Raw genomic sequence first — 15,732 nt, forward strand, 5'->3', positions numbered from 1 at the left:
ATTTGATCTCCTTCCGCAGGGCCTGTAAGACAGAGCTATTCCGCCTGGCCTTCAATTTGAAATACCCTGATCCTCTATTCCCTTTCCTCTTCTATAAAGAAACCCTTTCTGGGACCCCACATTTAAATTCTTCCCTGGTCTCCTTGCTGGCCCTAGTAGGACCAACTTGGCCAGTTAGCCCTGGTGATCATTCGATGTCTACTGACTGGGGTTTACCCCCCCCCCCCAAAAAATGGCCCTTGAATTTTAGAATTTTACTGATATTGATGCTGCATTTTATGTTGTATTCTATGCTGGTTTTAAGTTGCATTTTAATCAATGTTTTCTATTTGCTGTTAGCCACCCTGAGCCTGGTTTTTAAACTGGGAAGGGTGGGGTATAAATAAAGATTTGTTGTTGTTGTTATTTTTTATTATTATTATTATTATTATTATTATTATTATTATTATTATTCATTGTAAAATCTGGCAGAAGTGATGGCCTCATTGCGAGACAGCTTTGTCCCAGATTGCCTGAAAAAGATGGCAAAGAGACTAGACTAGGAAGGCCTCCCTGGACCTGGAAGATTTGGTCACTAACATCCTTTTCACTGGGGACGCGGGTGGCGCTGTGGGTAAAAGCCTCAGCGCCTAGGACTTGCCAATCAAAAGGTCGGCGGTTCGAATCCCCGCGGCGGGGTGCGCTCCCGTTGTTCGGTCCCAGCACCTGCCAACCTAGCAGTTCGAAAGCACCTCCGGGTGCAAGTAGATAAATAGGGACCGCTTACTAGCAGGAAGGTAAACGGCGTTTCCGTGTGTGGCTCTGGCTCGCCAAAGCAGCGATGTCATGCTGGCCATGTGACCCGGAAGTTTCTCCGGACAGCGCTGGCCCCCGGCCTCTTGAGTGAGATGGGCGCACAACCCTAGAGTCTGTCAAGACTGGCCCGTACGGGCAGGGGTACCTTTACCTATCCTTTTCACTGGGAAGATTCTTCAGTGGGCCATTACCGTCTATTGCCATGTTCTCTTGGATGACCCTGCCTTTCTTGTTTCTTTTCAGTCTGGAATGCACCCTGCCTTTGGTGCTGAGACCACCTTGGTCACCCTGTATGAAGACTGTGTCGGGACAGAGAGAGGAAAATACACCTCGACCTCTGCAGCTTCCAGTACTATTCAGCATGGTATTCTTTGGGAGTTACTGTCGGAGTTTGGAGCAGCAGGCACTGCTTTGAAGGGTTTGTGTTCCTATTTGGGTGGCCGGTTCCAAAAAAAATGAAGGTATTGTTTGACCCCATGGAGCCTCCGGTGCGAGGTTCTTCAGGGTTTGGTATCACACCGGCACGGTAACATCTACATCAGGCATAGGGAACTCGGCCCTCCAGCTGTTTTGGGACTACAACTCCCATGATTCCTAGCTAACAGGACCAGTGGTCAGGGATGATGGGAATTGTAGTCCCAAAACATCTGGAAGGCTGAGTTTGCCTATGCCTGATCTACATGAAACCTCTGAATGGGGTCAGCCATAGTTTTGGAGTGTGTTGTCATCAGTATGCTGGTGACATGCACCTGACGTCTCCTTTACATTGAAGGCAGGTGTAGGAAAGAGATGTGCTGAGCTGGTGTCTGGGCTTGGTAATGGACTAGCAAAGGTTGGTAGCCCAAGCGGATGAGAAAGTTGCAAGCACAGCCTTCTCAAAACTTAATCAAATTCAATTAATGAAAAGCCTTTCCATTTAACAGGTGTTCACTCAAGCTCCCAAATGCTGGGAAATGATTGTTTTTAACAGACACATTTAGGCAATATCAGTATAGCCCAGAGTGATATCCTACCCTGTGGATGTCAGTTTCAGATAAGCTACTGAAAATTTATTTATTTATTCATTCATTTTAAATTAATTTACGTTACCTGTTACTTGTCATACACGTTCAACATTGTACATAACATATATTATTTCCACAAATTCCCCACACCTAACCCTATAACCACCTCCCATTTTACCCAAATACCCATGTGACTTCCTTCACCCACATGCGTGATATCCAACTTGTTACTTAAAAAACCCCAACTCTAATATTGTCTTCATTTTTGTTCATTAGAAGGATCGTCTATTAAAAACATAGCTTCTTAACTTAATGGGTTCAATCTATACTTACTGTTATGTAAGAGAGATTTCTAATAGAATCATTTTGTACAATAAATTCTTCAACACATTTCCTTTCCATTCCTTTCTTAATTTTTGTTTTGATTGCATTCTGATTAACGCTGTCTTGGCTAGTTCAATATATTGGCAAAATTTAGTTTGCCACTCTAACACTGAGGGAATCTCCTCACTCTTCCAATATTCTGGCAGCCGCTGTAAGCTACTGAAAATATTTTTAATACTGCCAAAGTATCACAATGCTTCTATCAAGCAATTTAGGGATGAAGGAACAAGGACAAAATGAAGCTGGCAGAGCCAACATCTGACTAAAGTACAATTCAGGTCTAACACTGTGGATAAAAAAACCCTCTGACTATTGTCCTCAAAATTCAAGCTGGTCATCATCCACACTGCTTTCAGCAATCCAGCATGTGTTTATCCATGCAGGACTACTAATTATTATTGTGCTTTACATCAATATTTGGTATTTTAAAGGTATTCTGGAGACATTTTAATTTTGTCATACCAAATCATAGATTTTTTATATATGTTGTGAATGCTATTAAAAAAATCCCATCGCGCAGTGCAATTTTTCAAGCATAACTATTAAATGGATGCTTTAGCTAAGATTCCTGCATTGCAAGGGGTTGGACTAAATGACCCTCGAGAGCCCTTCCAACTCAAAGATTCTATGATTCTGTTTCCACATTCTTAAGTACTTCAATCTGAGACTGCTTCGTGTGTTTAAGAATGTGGGAATGCATGAAAGATATTTACAAATGAAATACACATGCACTAGTGTCAGGGAACTGCCACCGGAGCTGGAGGCGGAGAGGAGGCTCCAGGACGATGGTGGAGAGGGTCCCAGTAGGGAGAGAGGTAGCCCATCCCCTGGGGAAGGAAATCAGTGTAACACCAGTGGAGAAGGGGGGCAGATGGGGGAATCGGAGAGGTGGCTCCAGGACTCTTCGCATGAGACCAGCGGAGAGGGCACGAGTACTCCACTGCCCACACCCACTTTGCGCAGAAAACTTCCGCGCAGGCAAAGGGGGAGGAGACTGGGCGTCAAACAGCTTCTATGCTGGAAGAGGTTCAAGAAATGGCCACTGACGGATTCTGCCAGCGACTGAGGCAGCCAGACAAAAGGGTTCAACCAGGCAACCTAGCCAGGAGTAACGGCAACTTATGCACGAGCAACTCCTAGAACCATTACAACTACTTTATCATATGTGGTGAGAATGTAAGAAAGTAAAGAACTTCTGGGAAATGATATATAATGAGTTGAAAAAGATGTTGAAATATACATTCCTAAAAAAGCCAGAAGCACTTTTACTTGGTATTATAGGCCAAGACATTAATAGGCAAGATGTTAAATTGTTCTTATATGCAACAACAGCGGCAAGAGAATTGTTAGCCCAGAAATGGAAGCAAGAAGAAATTCCAATGAAAGAAGAATGGCAGACAAAATTAATGGACTATGCAGAATTGGACAAAATGACAGGAAGGATTCGAAACCTGCGGGACCAGAGATTTACAGAAGATCGGAAGAAGTATATGAATTATTTGAAGAGCAACTGTAATCAACAAATTACACTAGTAGGACTACAAGAAGTTTTGTAAGGAGAAATATACAAAGTGTTGCAAAGTAGAAAAAGATAGAGATATTGGTTATGAGTTTGAAATGTAACAGGGAAAATAAGAAATGTGTAATGAGAGATTAGATTGAAAAATTTTCAGACAGGACTGATGGAATTCAAAAAAATTGAATAAGATGTAAAAGTATGTTTAATTACTGTTGAAAATGGTATGTTAAAAAACTAATAAAAATTTATATATATATAAAAAGAAATACACATGCACCACAAAATGTGCCCATGGAATAACGAAACTGCCAAGTTCTCATATGAGCTTAAATATTCAAGAGAGAAGTCATTCCACGGTTTCAAATGGATGGGATAAATTTGGATTTCTTAAGGCAGGCTTGCACCAGCATTAAGATTACACTATCAAGATTGGTTGATGAGTGTAATATATCTGTATTTGCTAGGACTGTGAGATGGATAAGAATGTAGGCTTTGTGAATAGCGCTCTTGCAAAAAGCCTAAGAGCTGTATGCTTAATTGACGCTAACCTAGCATTTCAGGTATATGTGGTTCAGCTGCATAAAACTTTCATTCCGGAACAGCTATCCTAAAATACTTGAGGAATGGATCCATTTTGAAGCTGACTTTGGTTCAATTCAATGTCATGTTGAGATTTTGAACACCAAGCTGGTGAGAGGGCTGGGATTTATTAGGTTAGTGGAAAGGGGCTTTTGCCTAAACATCAGCAGAGTCTTTATTCCCTGTTGATGTTTTCCACTGAACACAAACGAGAACCAGCACCATGGAATAATATATAGCATATTCATTACCATCATTTTTTTGCTCCCCAGGAGCAAAGGAGGCCTGGCAAAGATGAGAAACACATGGGGCCTTGATATAGAGGAGGGGATAAGAATGGACAGCAGCTACAGAAGAAATGTCCAGTACAAGGCAAGCTGCAAGGAATAAGCACACGGGCAAATTATAAGTGAGAGATGCCAACGTATGGTGATGTAATTCAAATAACTATGGCAGGAAAATGAAAGGTGGTGAAATTAATGCAAATAAAATAATGTAAATTGACAGAATCCTTTCTAGATTAGAGAAGTGGCAGGGGGCCACTAGGGGGTGCATCGGAAGATGGCTGACAATAACATCTCTCCGACCCATACGAGGTAATTTGGAGGCTGTGATGGGAGTAAATAGCCTCCCTACCCTCCCAGGATTGGGGGGGGGACTGTCCTTGCCTGCTGTGCCCTATACCACCCCCGAATTTGTGGGGATGGGGGCACTAGGCACAATGCCCTCCTGTGGGATTTCGGCGCTCCTAGACGCCGTCCCTGATCCGTGCCACTAGCTGCAAGAACTTCAAAAGAAACAATTTGGATGAAGCGAATGCACATATTTCAAGGAAGGAGGGGGAGTATAGACTGCTAACAGCAGAGATCTCTGATAAAACAAGACAAGAATAAATCATGAGAACCTCAAGTCCCTGTGGATGGGGGAAGGGCTGCTGAGAATTGCAGGGGAAAGGAAAGGAAAGTGTCAGCTCATTTGCATTGCTGGGATGTTTGCCCGCTCTATACAAATGTCTGCATTACATTTCCAAGGAAATGGCCACATGCAGGATCTCCTCCTCTAGCACTTTGGGGGGAGTAAATGTGCTCTTAAGCACATGCCAGCTAATGAGAACCAAGGGCAGCTTGGTGCAAAGCACTCTTAATCTGCAACAGCATTAACCAGCTTGACTGCCAATTCATTGCACTTTGTTCACTCTCTGTTGCTGTCTCTCCTTTGGTCTAACGTCACAAAAATTCTAAAAGAATGAAGAGGGCATTAGAAAGCTGGTTTTTATTGATTGGAGTTCTATTCCACCCTATCTCAGTGGCTCAGGGAAGGCTAAGGTAAAGGTAAAGGGACCCCTGACCATTAGGTCCAGTCGTGACCGACTCTGGGGTTGTGGCACTCATCTCGCATTATTGGCCGAGGGAGCCAGCGTACAGCTTCCGGGTCATGTGGCCAGCATGACTAAGCTTTTCTGGCGAATCAGAGCAGCGCATGGAAACGCCGTTTACCTTCCCGCTGGAGTGGTACCTATTTATCTACTTGCACTTTGACGTGCTTTTGAACTGCTAGGTTGGCAGGAGCAGGGACCAAGCAATGGGAGCCCTCCCCGTCGCAGGGATTCGAACCGCCGACCTTCCGATCGGCAAGTCCTAGGCTCTGTGGTTTAACCCACAGCGCCACCCACATCCCACCCAGGGAAGGCTACAACGCCTTTAAAACCCTCTAAAAATGTGTCTTTACATACATCAAATCAAAAAGCTGAAGGACTAACTGTATGCCTCTTACTCATTTATACAGCAATTCAATGTGCACACAGTTTTACAGAGTGGCCCTGGATTTTAAGAGGTGCTAGCCAAATGGTCCACTGGCTTCTGCATTCAGCTGGTGGTGCTTCTCGAGAGCTCCCAAAGAAGAACTGGGCAAGGAAAATGTGCAGGCCGTGGGTACAAATATAGCCACAGCAAGTTCCCATTTGAACTTCTGAAGTGCCGCCAAAATCAGGAATGACTGCATCTTTGGCAGGCAGCACCTTTTCAGTAATGTCTGAAACTGTTCCGAGGGCCAAACAATACAGGACGATAAACACTTCACATGTGTTTTTTATTTTATTTTTATTTTCTTACGGTTATATTTCCACCTTTCTTCTAACGCGGAGCCTAAGCTGGTGCAAATTTGAGTGTACTTCTGAGCAGATGCCCTATTGACTTGGGAGGACACTGAAGTATGGGGAGACACAACTGTCTCATGCTACTTAACCCTGGATCAAAAGTAAGAATTTGAATGCTAATATGAAGACTTCTTGAGTTGTTGTAGAGTTCTGTCTGAATAAAAGGTCTTTTATACCTTGCATACAGACATGCCTGTGACAGTTTAAAAAACAACATTCATTCAACTATCATATAAATGCAGTAGTCAAACAATGGCGACAAAGTTGGAGGACCCTTAATGAAATCCACATTTCTCATTCCTTGACTCCTTGCAATTTTAGCCAACCCCTCCACTCCAGCAGCCTTCTAAAATCAGCAGCTCAAGGGAGTATGCTACTTCTGTCCTCTTCTACTTTTAACTCCCAAGAGATCTTTTCTACAGCATATGCAACGCACCTGTGTACACGTACATAAACAAAAAGGACAATCAATCCTCCTTACTGGTTCATCAGGTGTACTTACATGACTTCCTGTTTGCTCTTGACCGCTTCCTTTCTCTAGGCACTGCTCGCTGACTTGGCACTTGTGTGGCAGACTTGACAATGCGATCCATGATCTCGTCTGCTGCATCATCCGTAGCGCTAGGCGAGTCATCATTGCCAGCGTTCCACGAGCCAACGCGACCTGGGAAATGGAATTGGCAACGCACCATGATTTTATATTCCACTTTGTTGTGATGGTTTCGACAAGTAAGAGCATGTCCTAATATTTTATAATATCGGCCACCAAGATTCAGGTTCTGTTTCACTAACCTCTGGTCTGTGAAATGCCTTGTCAAATTTTGCAGAGCACCAGAAAACTGCCTAGAACTAGGTCAAATGAGAGTAATAGTTCATCAGGTTGGTTCTATGCCACATAATAATTTGGTTCGGGGCTTACCCAGGAGCACCATCACCCAAAAGATTTTTAAATTGTAATTTATGTAATTAAACCAGTGTGTACAGTATTAGAAGTTGAAGAGGGAACAATAGCTTGGAAATGATGGGAGTACAAATGTGAACTCACAAACCACAGGTATGGTTTTTTTCAGGTATACCCATGCATGTATTATGAATCTCTGCTACACACATAATATTTGTGTTCTCCATAAATCCTGCTACAATTGACTAGGATATAACTGGATAAAGATTTAAGCAGGAATATACCTGTAATGGTGAGCTTTCAGAAAGACAAGAGCCCACTGAGCACAAGCCACTGAATTTCTGGGATTGTTTTGTGACAAGCAATGGTCACACAAAGCGACAACTTTCCCCACAATTATTTCTCTGTGGCTAGTCTGCACCACAAGGGACGCGGGTGGCGCTGTCGCGGGTGGCGCTGTGGGTAAAAGCCTCAGCGCCTAGGACTTGCCGATGGAAAGGTCAGCGGTTCGAATCCCCGCAGCGGGGTGTGCTCCCGTCATTCGGTCCCAGCGCCTGCCAACCTAGCAGTTCGAAAGCACTCCCGGGTGCAAGTAGATAAATAGGGACCGCTTCATAGCAGGAAGGTAAACGGCGTTTCCGTGTGCTGCACTGGTGCTGGCTCGCCAGAGCAGCGATGTCACGCTGGCCACGTGACCCGGAAGTGTCTCCGGACAGCGCTGGCCCCCGGCCTCTTGAGTGAGATGGGCGCACAACCCTAGAGTCTGTCAAGACTGGCCCGTACGGGCAGGGGTACCTTTACCTTTTTAGTCTGCACCACACAGCAAGAGTGTGGTTTGCACATCACAAAAGCCATACTTTGGCTCAGAATGGCTGCATGAAGATACCAGCTCCTAGCAAGGAGCTCAGGCCCACTTCTCAGGTCAGCACAGGACAGCACCTAGGCAAGGCCTGCCTGAATATGTCGCCCAAATCTGGGACCAATATTATGTTCTCTCCTGTTTAACCATGACCTTTAACAATGATGCAAAGTTTATATAGATCATAGTTAAGAAAAACAGGCTTCAACCAAAATCTCAGGTTCAGCTCACACGCTAATCCAAATCTTGGTCTCCTCAAGAGCAAGCGGATGTGTGCCGAGACATGGTTTGGCTTAGTGTGATGTGCTCCCTCATTTGAATTTCAAAACCATTATTTGGCAGTGAAAATGTGAAACAGAAATGGATGGATGTATCAGCAACAAAGACTGTTGACAGTCCTCTTCTAAATTGGCTTCGGGTTTTGAAAATAGCATCTGATGTTAAGAATTTCCTCATGGTTTCAAGATTCCTGTAATACTTCACTCAAATTACAAGCAGGATCATGATCTCATCTTTGTTGGTTGGCATCTCCACTTCAGTATAAAAGGCCTAGAATGCTTGAAGCAGCTACCCAATACGCTGAAATGCTTTAGTGGAAACTCATGTGGATATTTGGTTATACAGTGGTGCCCCACAAGACGAATGCCTCGCAAGACGGAAAACCCGCTAGACGAAAGGGTTTTCCGTTTTTCAATGCGCTTCGCAGGACAAATTTCTCTATGGGCTTGCTTTGCAAGATGAAAATGTCTTGCGATTCTTGAGATTTTTTTTCGCTCTCCACCCCCTTTTCTAAGGCGTTAAGCTGCTAATAGCCTTTTAGCAGCTAATCCGCTAATCCCTTAAGCCTTTAATAGCCGCTAATAGCCACTAAACCGCTAATAGCGCTAATCCGCTAATAGGGTTGCTTCACAAGACGAAAAAACCGCTAGACGAAGAGACTCGCGGAACGGATTCTTTTCGTCTTGCGAGGCACCACTGTAATTAAAATAACTATTTGGGAGATCTTTTCATTTTTGTGTGAATATCACAAATCATTCTTGAGTGGATTTAGTCATGGCACACCAAACCAAATTGGAAAGTGAGCCCGTCTACATGTACAGCTGAATGGAGATTTGTGGCTTCTTTTCCTAGGTCTGCTTTGGGATCTCGGCCGTAATGGAGCTAAACCTAACGAGACAAGTTTCTTGATTGGATCTACCACTGCTTTTCAAATATTTAATAGGAGGAGATGTTTATCAGGATTGTAGCTCACTGGGGGTAGGGAGTTAATCCTTCCTCAGTGGAAATTGCTCCTTGAAGTTGCAAGCATAAAAATTGGGATTTGGAAAACCGTTAAAAGGACATGCAATGAAATTCAACCAAGGGGATGTGAGGAAGTCACTTAACAAAGTTAACAACTGTAATTTTTAATAAGGCTATGATTTATGTTTGTTTTGTTTGTTTGTCTTGTGTGTTTGATTGTTTGTTTATAATATTGTGAAAACCAATAAAAAAATTTGGGGAAAAAAATATATATTTATGGCAGGTTACTTAATATCCCAGCCTTCATTCCAACAGATCCCAGGGCAGCCACACAATATAAAATACTTGGGTCATGAACCCAACTTTGAACAGAGGACAGGACCATGACAAAGAGTGGGAAGAGACAATTGGATTGAGAGAGCCAGTGACTCAAGCTTCAGAGCGGTTAGACCTTGGACCCCAATATGGAGCCCCCAAACCGAGAAGTCCTCAAGACAGCACCCTCTGAAGAAATGACAATCTCCACAACGGGGACCTCCCACAAAGACCTTGGACTGGATGTGCACACTTGCTTTTCCAGGGGTGTCTCATCCCGTTTTGCTTCTCCTTATGGAAGGAGGCTGGGACAACTTCAATCAATATCTCGTGGGAGCCCTGTGAGATCTTGTCAGAACCATGAAGCCACTGCTGCTTCTCCTCCAGTGGGCGGGCAGGGTGCCTGCAGGGGCACCACCCCTTGAATTCCACCATCTGAGGCAGCTTCCTCAGCCTGCCTCATAGATGGGCTGGCCCTGCCCTCTTCCTATAAATCCCATGGACTAGAAAATCCCATGGACTAAATTCCTCCAAGCAGCCTCATTGGGTGACACATACTATGTTTTGCACAACACAAGTCAAATAGCAAGGTATATTTTATTTGTAGCAGGGAAGGGAGTCTTCACCCAGGAATGATATGGTGTGTGTGTGTGTTTGTGTCTGTGTGATAGTACTTGCCCAAGAAAGCTGTTATTCGAGGCTTTTTTAAAGAAATAGGAAATCTGACAATGGATCTCCTAGCCTTGAAGCTTTATTCACTCATATCTACTTTCCTCAAAGGGCGACAGCAATAGCTTTCTATAGATTTTCTCAATAAACTGTACACAGCATATCTTATGTTTCTCAAATATGAGCATCCGTGTGATGGCCTGGGAATCGGATTCAGAGGCTGAACCTGAGGAATCCCAACCTGAGCCGGGGCAGGGGCTTGAACCTGAAGGGCCCTCACCTGTGCCGGATCCTCAGGAGCAGACACCAGATGAATCCGCTCTGGCTCTGGAGGTGATGGAGGACCCATTGCCTGCAGGTGCTCCTCTCCCAGCCCTGTCAGGGGAAGGTGAGGTTGCCTCTGGGTCCGGTAACCCTCCAGCCTCTCCGGAGCTGCAGAGGCTCAGGGCAGAGAGGCGGAGGGAACTAAGTTCTCGCAGGAGGAGTGCTCGCCTCCAGGCCAAGAGAGGCGAGTCACCTGTGGACCGGGGCCGCCCTATGCCTCAGAGGAAATAAAGGCCAGCCCGCCCAGTCCCAGGTTGTGGGAGCAACATCGTTGGTAACCTGTTCCTGCCAGCACCCTGACCTGCTCTCCTGCCAGAGTTCCTGACCACGCCCAACTCCTCGCTTTGGACCTCACTTCGCCCCTCTGACGGACAGCCTCCATACCCTTGACCTAGGACCGGACTCAGACCACACCGCCTGGTAACACCCCCCCTCCCGGACCAGCACACTCCAGCAGGAATAATAGTAGGAAACCGTAACATATGGCCCCAGTATCCCAAACAAAACCGAAGTATTCACCTCGACTTGCCCGACTCCGGGTGCGAACTCCTAGCACGGTGGTGTTTTCCCCACTTGGCGAGGAAGTCTTCAAGACGGCCTTCATATTCTCATGTTCCACTGCATCTTCTGCATATTGCAGCCCCTGCGGTTGGTTCTGAGGTGGAGGAGAGCTGCTGCTGCTACAGAATTTCCCAGTCTGTGGAAAGAATTTCCCCACCAGTCTTAATTTATAAAATCACACAACATTCGCAAATATAAGAAATCAGTCCTTCAAAGACGTTCTCTTACTCTGGCTGCAGTTCCACCAAATGGACAATAATCCTTCCGTTTCCAACCACAGGGAGTGCATAATTCATATTCATATTTTACAGGCAGCAAAATGCAGAGTTTAGCAATTATTATTATTATTATTTTAAAATCAACACCAATTAGTTAAGTCATGCGATGTACCAGAAATGGCAGACCTCTCACCCTGATGTGAGCTGTGCTTGTTAATTTGGAGTACTGTATCTACATTCCTCACCCTACCATGAAAAATTTCTGCAGACACCCATGCCATCTCCCCCTGTCTGAGTTTTGTTCAACATCTGAGTTTCTGCTCTAAGTGCCTTTACCAACTGAAGTTTGATGGGAAACTCTTTTGACAGCGGTTGAGCCAACTTTGTGGCGGCCCACCTGGCACTGGGTGAAATCTCAAGGAAGACTTTTCAGAAGGCTTTTGCGAATGGTTTAGGCTGCTTCTGCGGGCTCAAGCCTACAGATGTTTAATGTGGTAAGCAAGCTTCCAGTGCCTCCATTAATTCTCTATGGTCCTTATGAAGTACAAATCACGGAATTTCCACACTTTCCCTCAATCCAGTTTCTCTCACTCGCTCTCCTTTTTGGAGTATCTCTGGTATGGATTCAAAGGTAAAAAGGTAACAGTCCATACGAATTAATTCATTCATTTCTCTTCTCTTGGTCCCAATAATCATATTACATCTGCTAATAAAGAGCAGAAACTCAAGTGAATGGTGCTTTCTCTCTTTCTTCCTGTCGCAGCTCTGTATCAATTTTTTAAAATTCTTTGGGAGTCTGATGGTGGGTGCGGATGCTTTTTCTTCTTTCTGCTGGCTTCTGTCTGCCCTTCTTTGTGTCCTTTCACCCAGCTGAAGGCCACAGTGCCCTGGACTGGCAACAATGCATTTTATTCTAACCCAAGATGCTAGGCAACTTGGGTGGTTTTTGTCTCCTAAGTTGCCTAGCATCTTAGGTTACAAAAATAAAAATAAAAATCAATTAGATGAACTGGAGGAAATTAGAAGGAGACTCTTTTTAACAATGCTACTTATTCTGATTGATTGCTTTTGTCAATACAATAATGGTTTGAAGTGTAGCAGCAGCACTCATTCAGTGTGTAACATAAAGGGTTAACACTGTTACTAGAAAGTCATTAGCCAAGCAGGATGGTGGTGAAGGTGTTGCACAGTAACACTGCAGTGGCAACATGTGCTCTGATAGGCCAACTAGGTATGAGGGAGTTTACTCCTGGATGTTTAGTTGAAGATTTCCCTGCTCTCGACAAGTCTGTCAAAAAGGCACCCCTCCCTTCTGCTGAAGTTGCATGGCCCTTTTCGGTGGCTGCTCCCAGACTTAGACTAGCTCCTTCCTTGTTGTCTTTCCGCCAGCAGATTAAGTAAAACCTTCTTCTCCCAACAGTCTTTGGGGGACAGACTGCTTTTAATGAAAGGGATGGTGTTGTGCTGCTTTTGTTGCGATGGTATGCTTTTAGTAGATCATACAGAGGGATGCGGGTGGCACTGTGGTCTAAACCACTGAGCCTCTTGGGCTTACTGATCGGAAGGTCGGCGGTTCGAATCTCCGTGACGGGGTGAGCTCCCGTTGCTCGGTCCCTGCTCCTGCCAACCTAGCAGTTCGAAAGCACACCAGTGCAAGTAGATGAATAGGTACCGCTCCGGCGGGAAGGTAAACGGTGTTTCTATGTGCTCTGGCACTCGTCATGGTCCTCCATGTGCCAGTAGCGGTTTAGTCATGCTGGCCACATAACCCAGAAAACTGTCTGTGGACAAACCCCGGCTCCCTTGGCCTGAAAGCGAGATGAGCGTCACAACCCCATAGTCACCTTTAACCGTCCAGGGGTCTTTTACCTTTACCTTTTACACAGAGATATATAGTTTTAATTCTTTTACTGTGTAACAGCTTTTTAATTTTTGTTTCCCTCCCCAATGTTTTTAGCTGTTCTTATTTTATCTGTAATCCATATTGGATTCCTTCTCAGGGAAAAAGGAGGTAAGAAAGAAAGAAAGAATGAATGAATGAAAGAAAGAAAGAAAGGTATGCACTAGCCACAACTAGAATCCTGAATTAACAAGCCCCATTGGGCTTTGGCATGCCACTGTCCCCATCATTTGCCACAATCTGGATGGATGTTTGCAGGGCCTTCGAGCTGCACAACCCTGGACTTGAGCTGCACCACTGCCATGCTCTTTATCAATGCCATTATGAAAAACTGCATACGGTGGACTATAAACACACTGCGGTCTAAATATCTCATGTTAAAGATAGTACGGATATTTAGAGGGTTATGGAACATTTGATGCATGATAATGAAAGACTGTTTTTGTTGTTAGCAGATCTCACAGCACACAGAGGGCCTGAAGAGGGCATGCTCTTTTCACAGAACCATACCTCAGTGTCATCTTCTTCGTCAGTCTACCAGAAGGAGGCAAAGGACAGGGTAGAAAAGGACAGAAAGCAGCATTTAGGAAGTACAGTACTGAAAAAACATGAACAATCGTGGGGCTGTTTAAGCATTGACATGACAGAGGCAAAATGAGAATATGTATCTTATCGTGGCACCATAAATCCTCTACATGGAAAAAGCAGGCAGTTCCTTTGCCAGGAATAGTCACGTCAGATTTGGGTGGTTAGAAGTTGACCTGGAGGTTTGATGGATAGAGAGCTCTGAGCACAACGTAACTCTTGGCATGCTTGCTTTTCTGCAAGGACTCATGGCTACAGCTATCTCAGTTTCTCCTAGAATTCTTTTTAATGAGATTATGTAAAAAACTTTCCCGCTATGATATCAGCTAAGTGCCACCTCTTGGAAACGTAGGGTCAGCAGACCAGAAGGTCATCAAGGCACAACCAACCATCTCTTCATCAGCCTTTCCCACCCAGCCCCTGGAGCAGTATTAGTCCAAATAGTTCAATATTTCACCAGCAGAGACTGGAAGTAACCAAGGACTCAGCTAGACTAGTAAAGAAAAAGTGATTTATATGCACTGTATGTGCAATATAACATTGTGCCACCAGGAGTCCCATTTTTCTCTACCTGTTTCCCCTGTTTAAATTTACAATGCTTTTAACTGAAACACATTTTTTATGTGTCTAGATCCAGCCATAATCACTTCACACATACCGTATTTTTTGCTCTATTACACGCACCCGACCATAACACGCACGTAGTTTTTAGAGGAGGAAAATCCGTAGGCATGCCACCCGTAGGCATTCCCTCCATAACACGCACAGACATTTCCCCTTACTTTTTAGGAGGAAAAAAGTGAGTGTTATGGTGCAAAAAATACGGTAATTGCAAAGAGAGAAAAAACTCCAAAGGACTCAAGAAAACAAGCTACTCTGCAGCAGAAAAAAAAAACCAACTACTGCTACTAGCCTTTAAGTCTTCCTTGCAGACTCAAACATTTAGTCGAGTTAGCACAACCCTGCATATACCTTCTGTTTTTTACATGAAGAACTGCCTGTGTGAAAGCGATCTCACATAAAAATCACTTCCACATAGCGTTACCATTTAAGAAAGTGGCTTTCTAGCCTTCTCTTTGAAATAACAAGAGTTCCACCATAAGGGACTGCAGAAAGCAGGAGAAAATGCTGGAATCTAAGCAAAACTCATCTAATAGGAACCAGCTCTTGTTAAAGCTATCAAATGAAAATATTTAGGAAATGCTGTGAGTCAGTGATTGTAGAATATCTTTCAACACGCAGATTGTGTGGAGAATGTTCATGCCACTGGTAGAAAAGTGTGACGTGGGAATCAGATGGTAAAAGCTTCTGTGGGAGCTGCTGTCATGGCAATGCAACTCCATGTGAGGGACTTAGCATGACATTCAGCCCTCAAAGAATGTTCTACTGGGATGCACAACCACTGGTCAAAATACAGTTGTGGAAATCTCTGGTGCCCATGATGAGGAAGAGGAGGAATCTGAGGATTTTAGGTCAAAGCCTTTCTTGATTGTTGTTGTTTAGTCGTTTAGTCGTGTCCGACTCTTCGTGACCCCCTGGACCAGAGCACGCCAGGCACTCCTGTCTTCCACTGCCTCCCACAGTTTGGTCAAACTCATGTTTGTAGCTTCAAGAACACTGTCCAACCATCTCGTCCTCTGTCGTCCCCTTCTCCTTGTGCCCTCCATCTTTCCCAACATCAGGGTCTTTTCCAGGGAGTCTTCTCTTCTCATGAGGTGGCCA

General features: G+C 44.5%; 1 protein-coding gene and 1 long non-coding RNA gene across 52 annotated transcripts in view; one reads left to right on the top strand and one right to left on the bottom strand.

Moving 5' to 3' along the window:
- The window catches only part of LOC310661677, a 37,193-nt gene extending 32,648 nt beyond the window's left edge, over window positions 1–4,545 (top strand). For 3 of the 4 annotated variants that reach the window (XR_014504045.1, XR_014504046.1, XR_014504047.1), the window contains one exon: window positions 1,039–2,129. This is a non-coding gene — a long non-coding RNA (uncharacterized lncRNA). Of the gene's footprint in view, window positions 1–1,038; window positions 2,130–3,515 lie in introns of those variants that run through there. The other variant, XR_014504044.1, reaches the window with a different exon arrangement.
- The window catches only part of FHOD3 (formin homology 2 domain containing 3), a 349,246-nt gene that overhangs the window by 5,992 nt on the left and 327,522 nt on the right, over window positions 1–15,732 (bottom strand). For 30 of the 48 annotated variants that reach the window (XM_083407395.1, XM_083407409.1, XM_083407383.1 and 27 more), the window contains 3 exons: window positions 13,936–13,959; window positions 11,266–11,443; window positions 6,939–7,100 (listed from right to left, as the gene is read on the bottom strand). In XM_083407395.1, the coding sequence (XP_083263521.1) occupies window positions 6,939–7,100; window positions 11,266–11,443; window positions 13,936–13,959 (364 nt within the window). Of the gene's footprint in view, window positions 1–6,938; window positions 7,101–11,265; window positions 11,469–13,935; window positions 13,960–15,732 lie in introns of all 48 variants that reach the window. The other 18 variants (XM_083407397.1, XM_083407411.1, XM_083407413.1 and 15 more) reach the window with 2 other exon arrangements.

Source organism: Podarcis tiliguerta (genome assembly GCF_965153285.1).
Source record: "Podarcis tiliguerta genome assembly, chromosome: 13".
NCBI classification, from domain to species: Eukaryota; Metazoa; Chordata; class Lepidosauria; order Squamata; family Lacertidae; genus Podarcis; species Podarcis tiliguerta.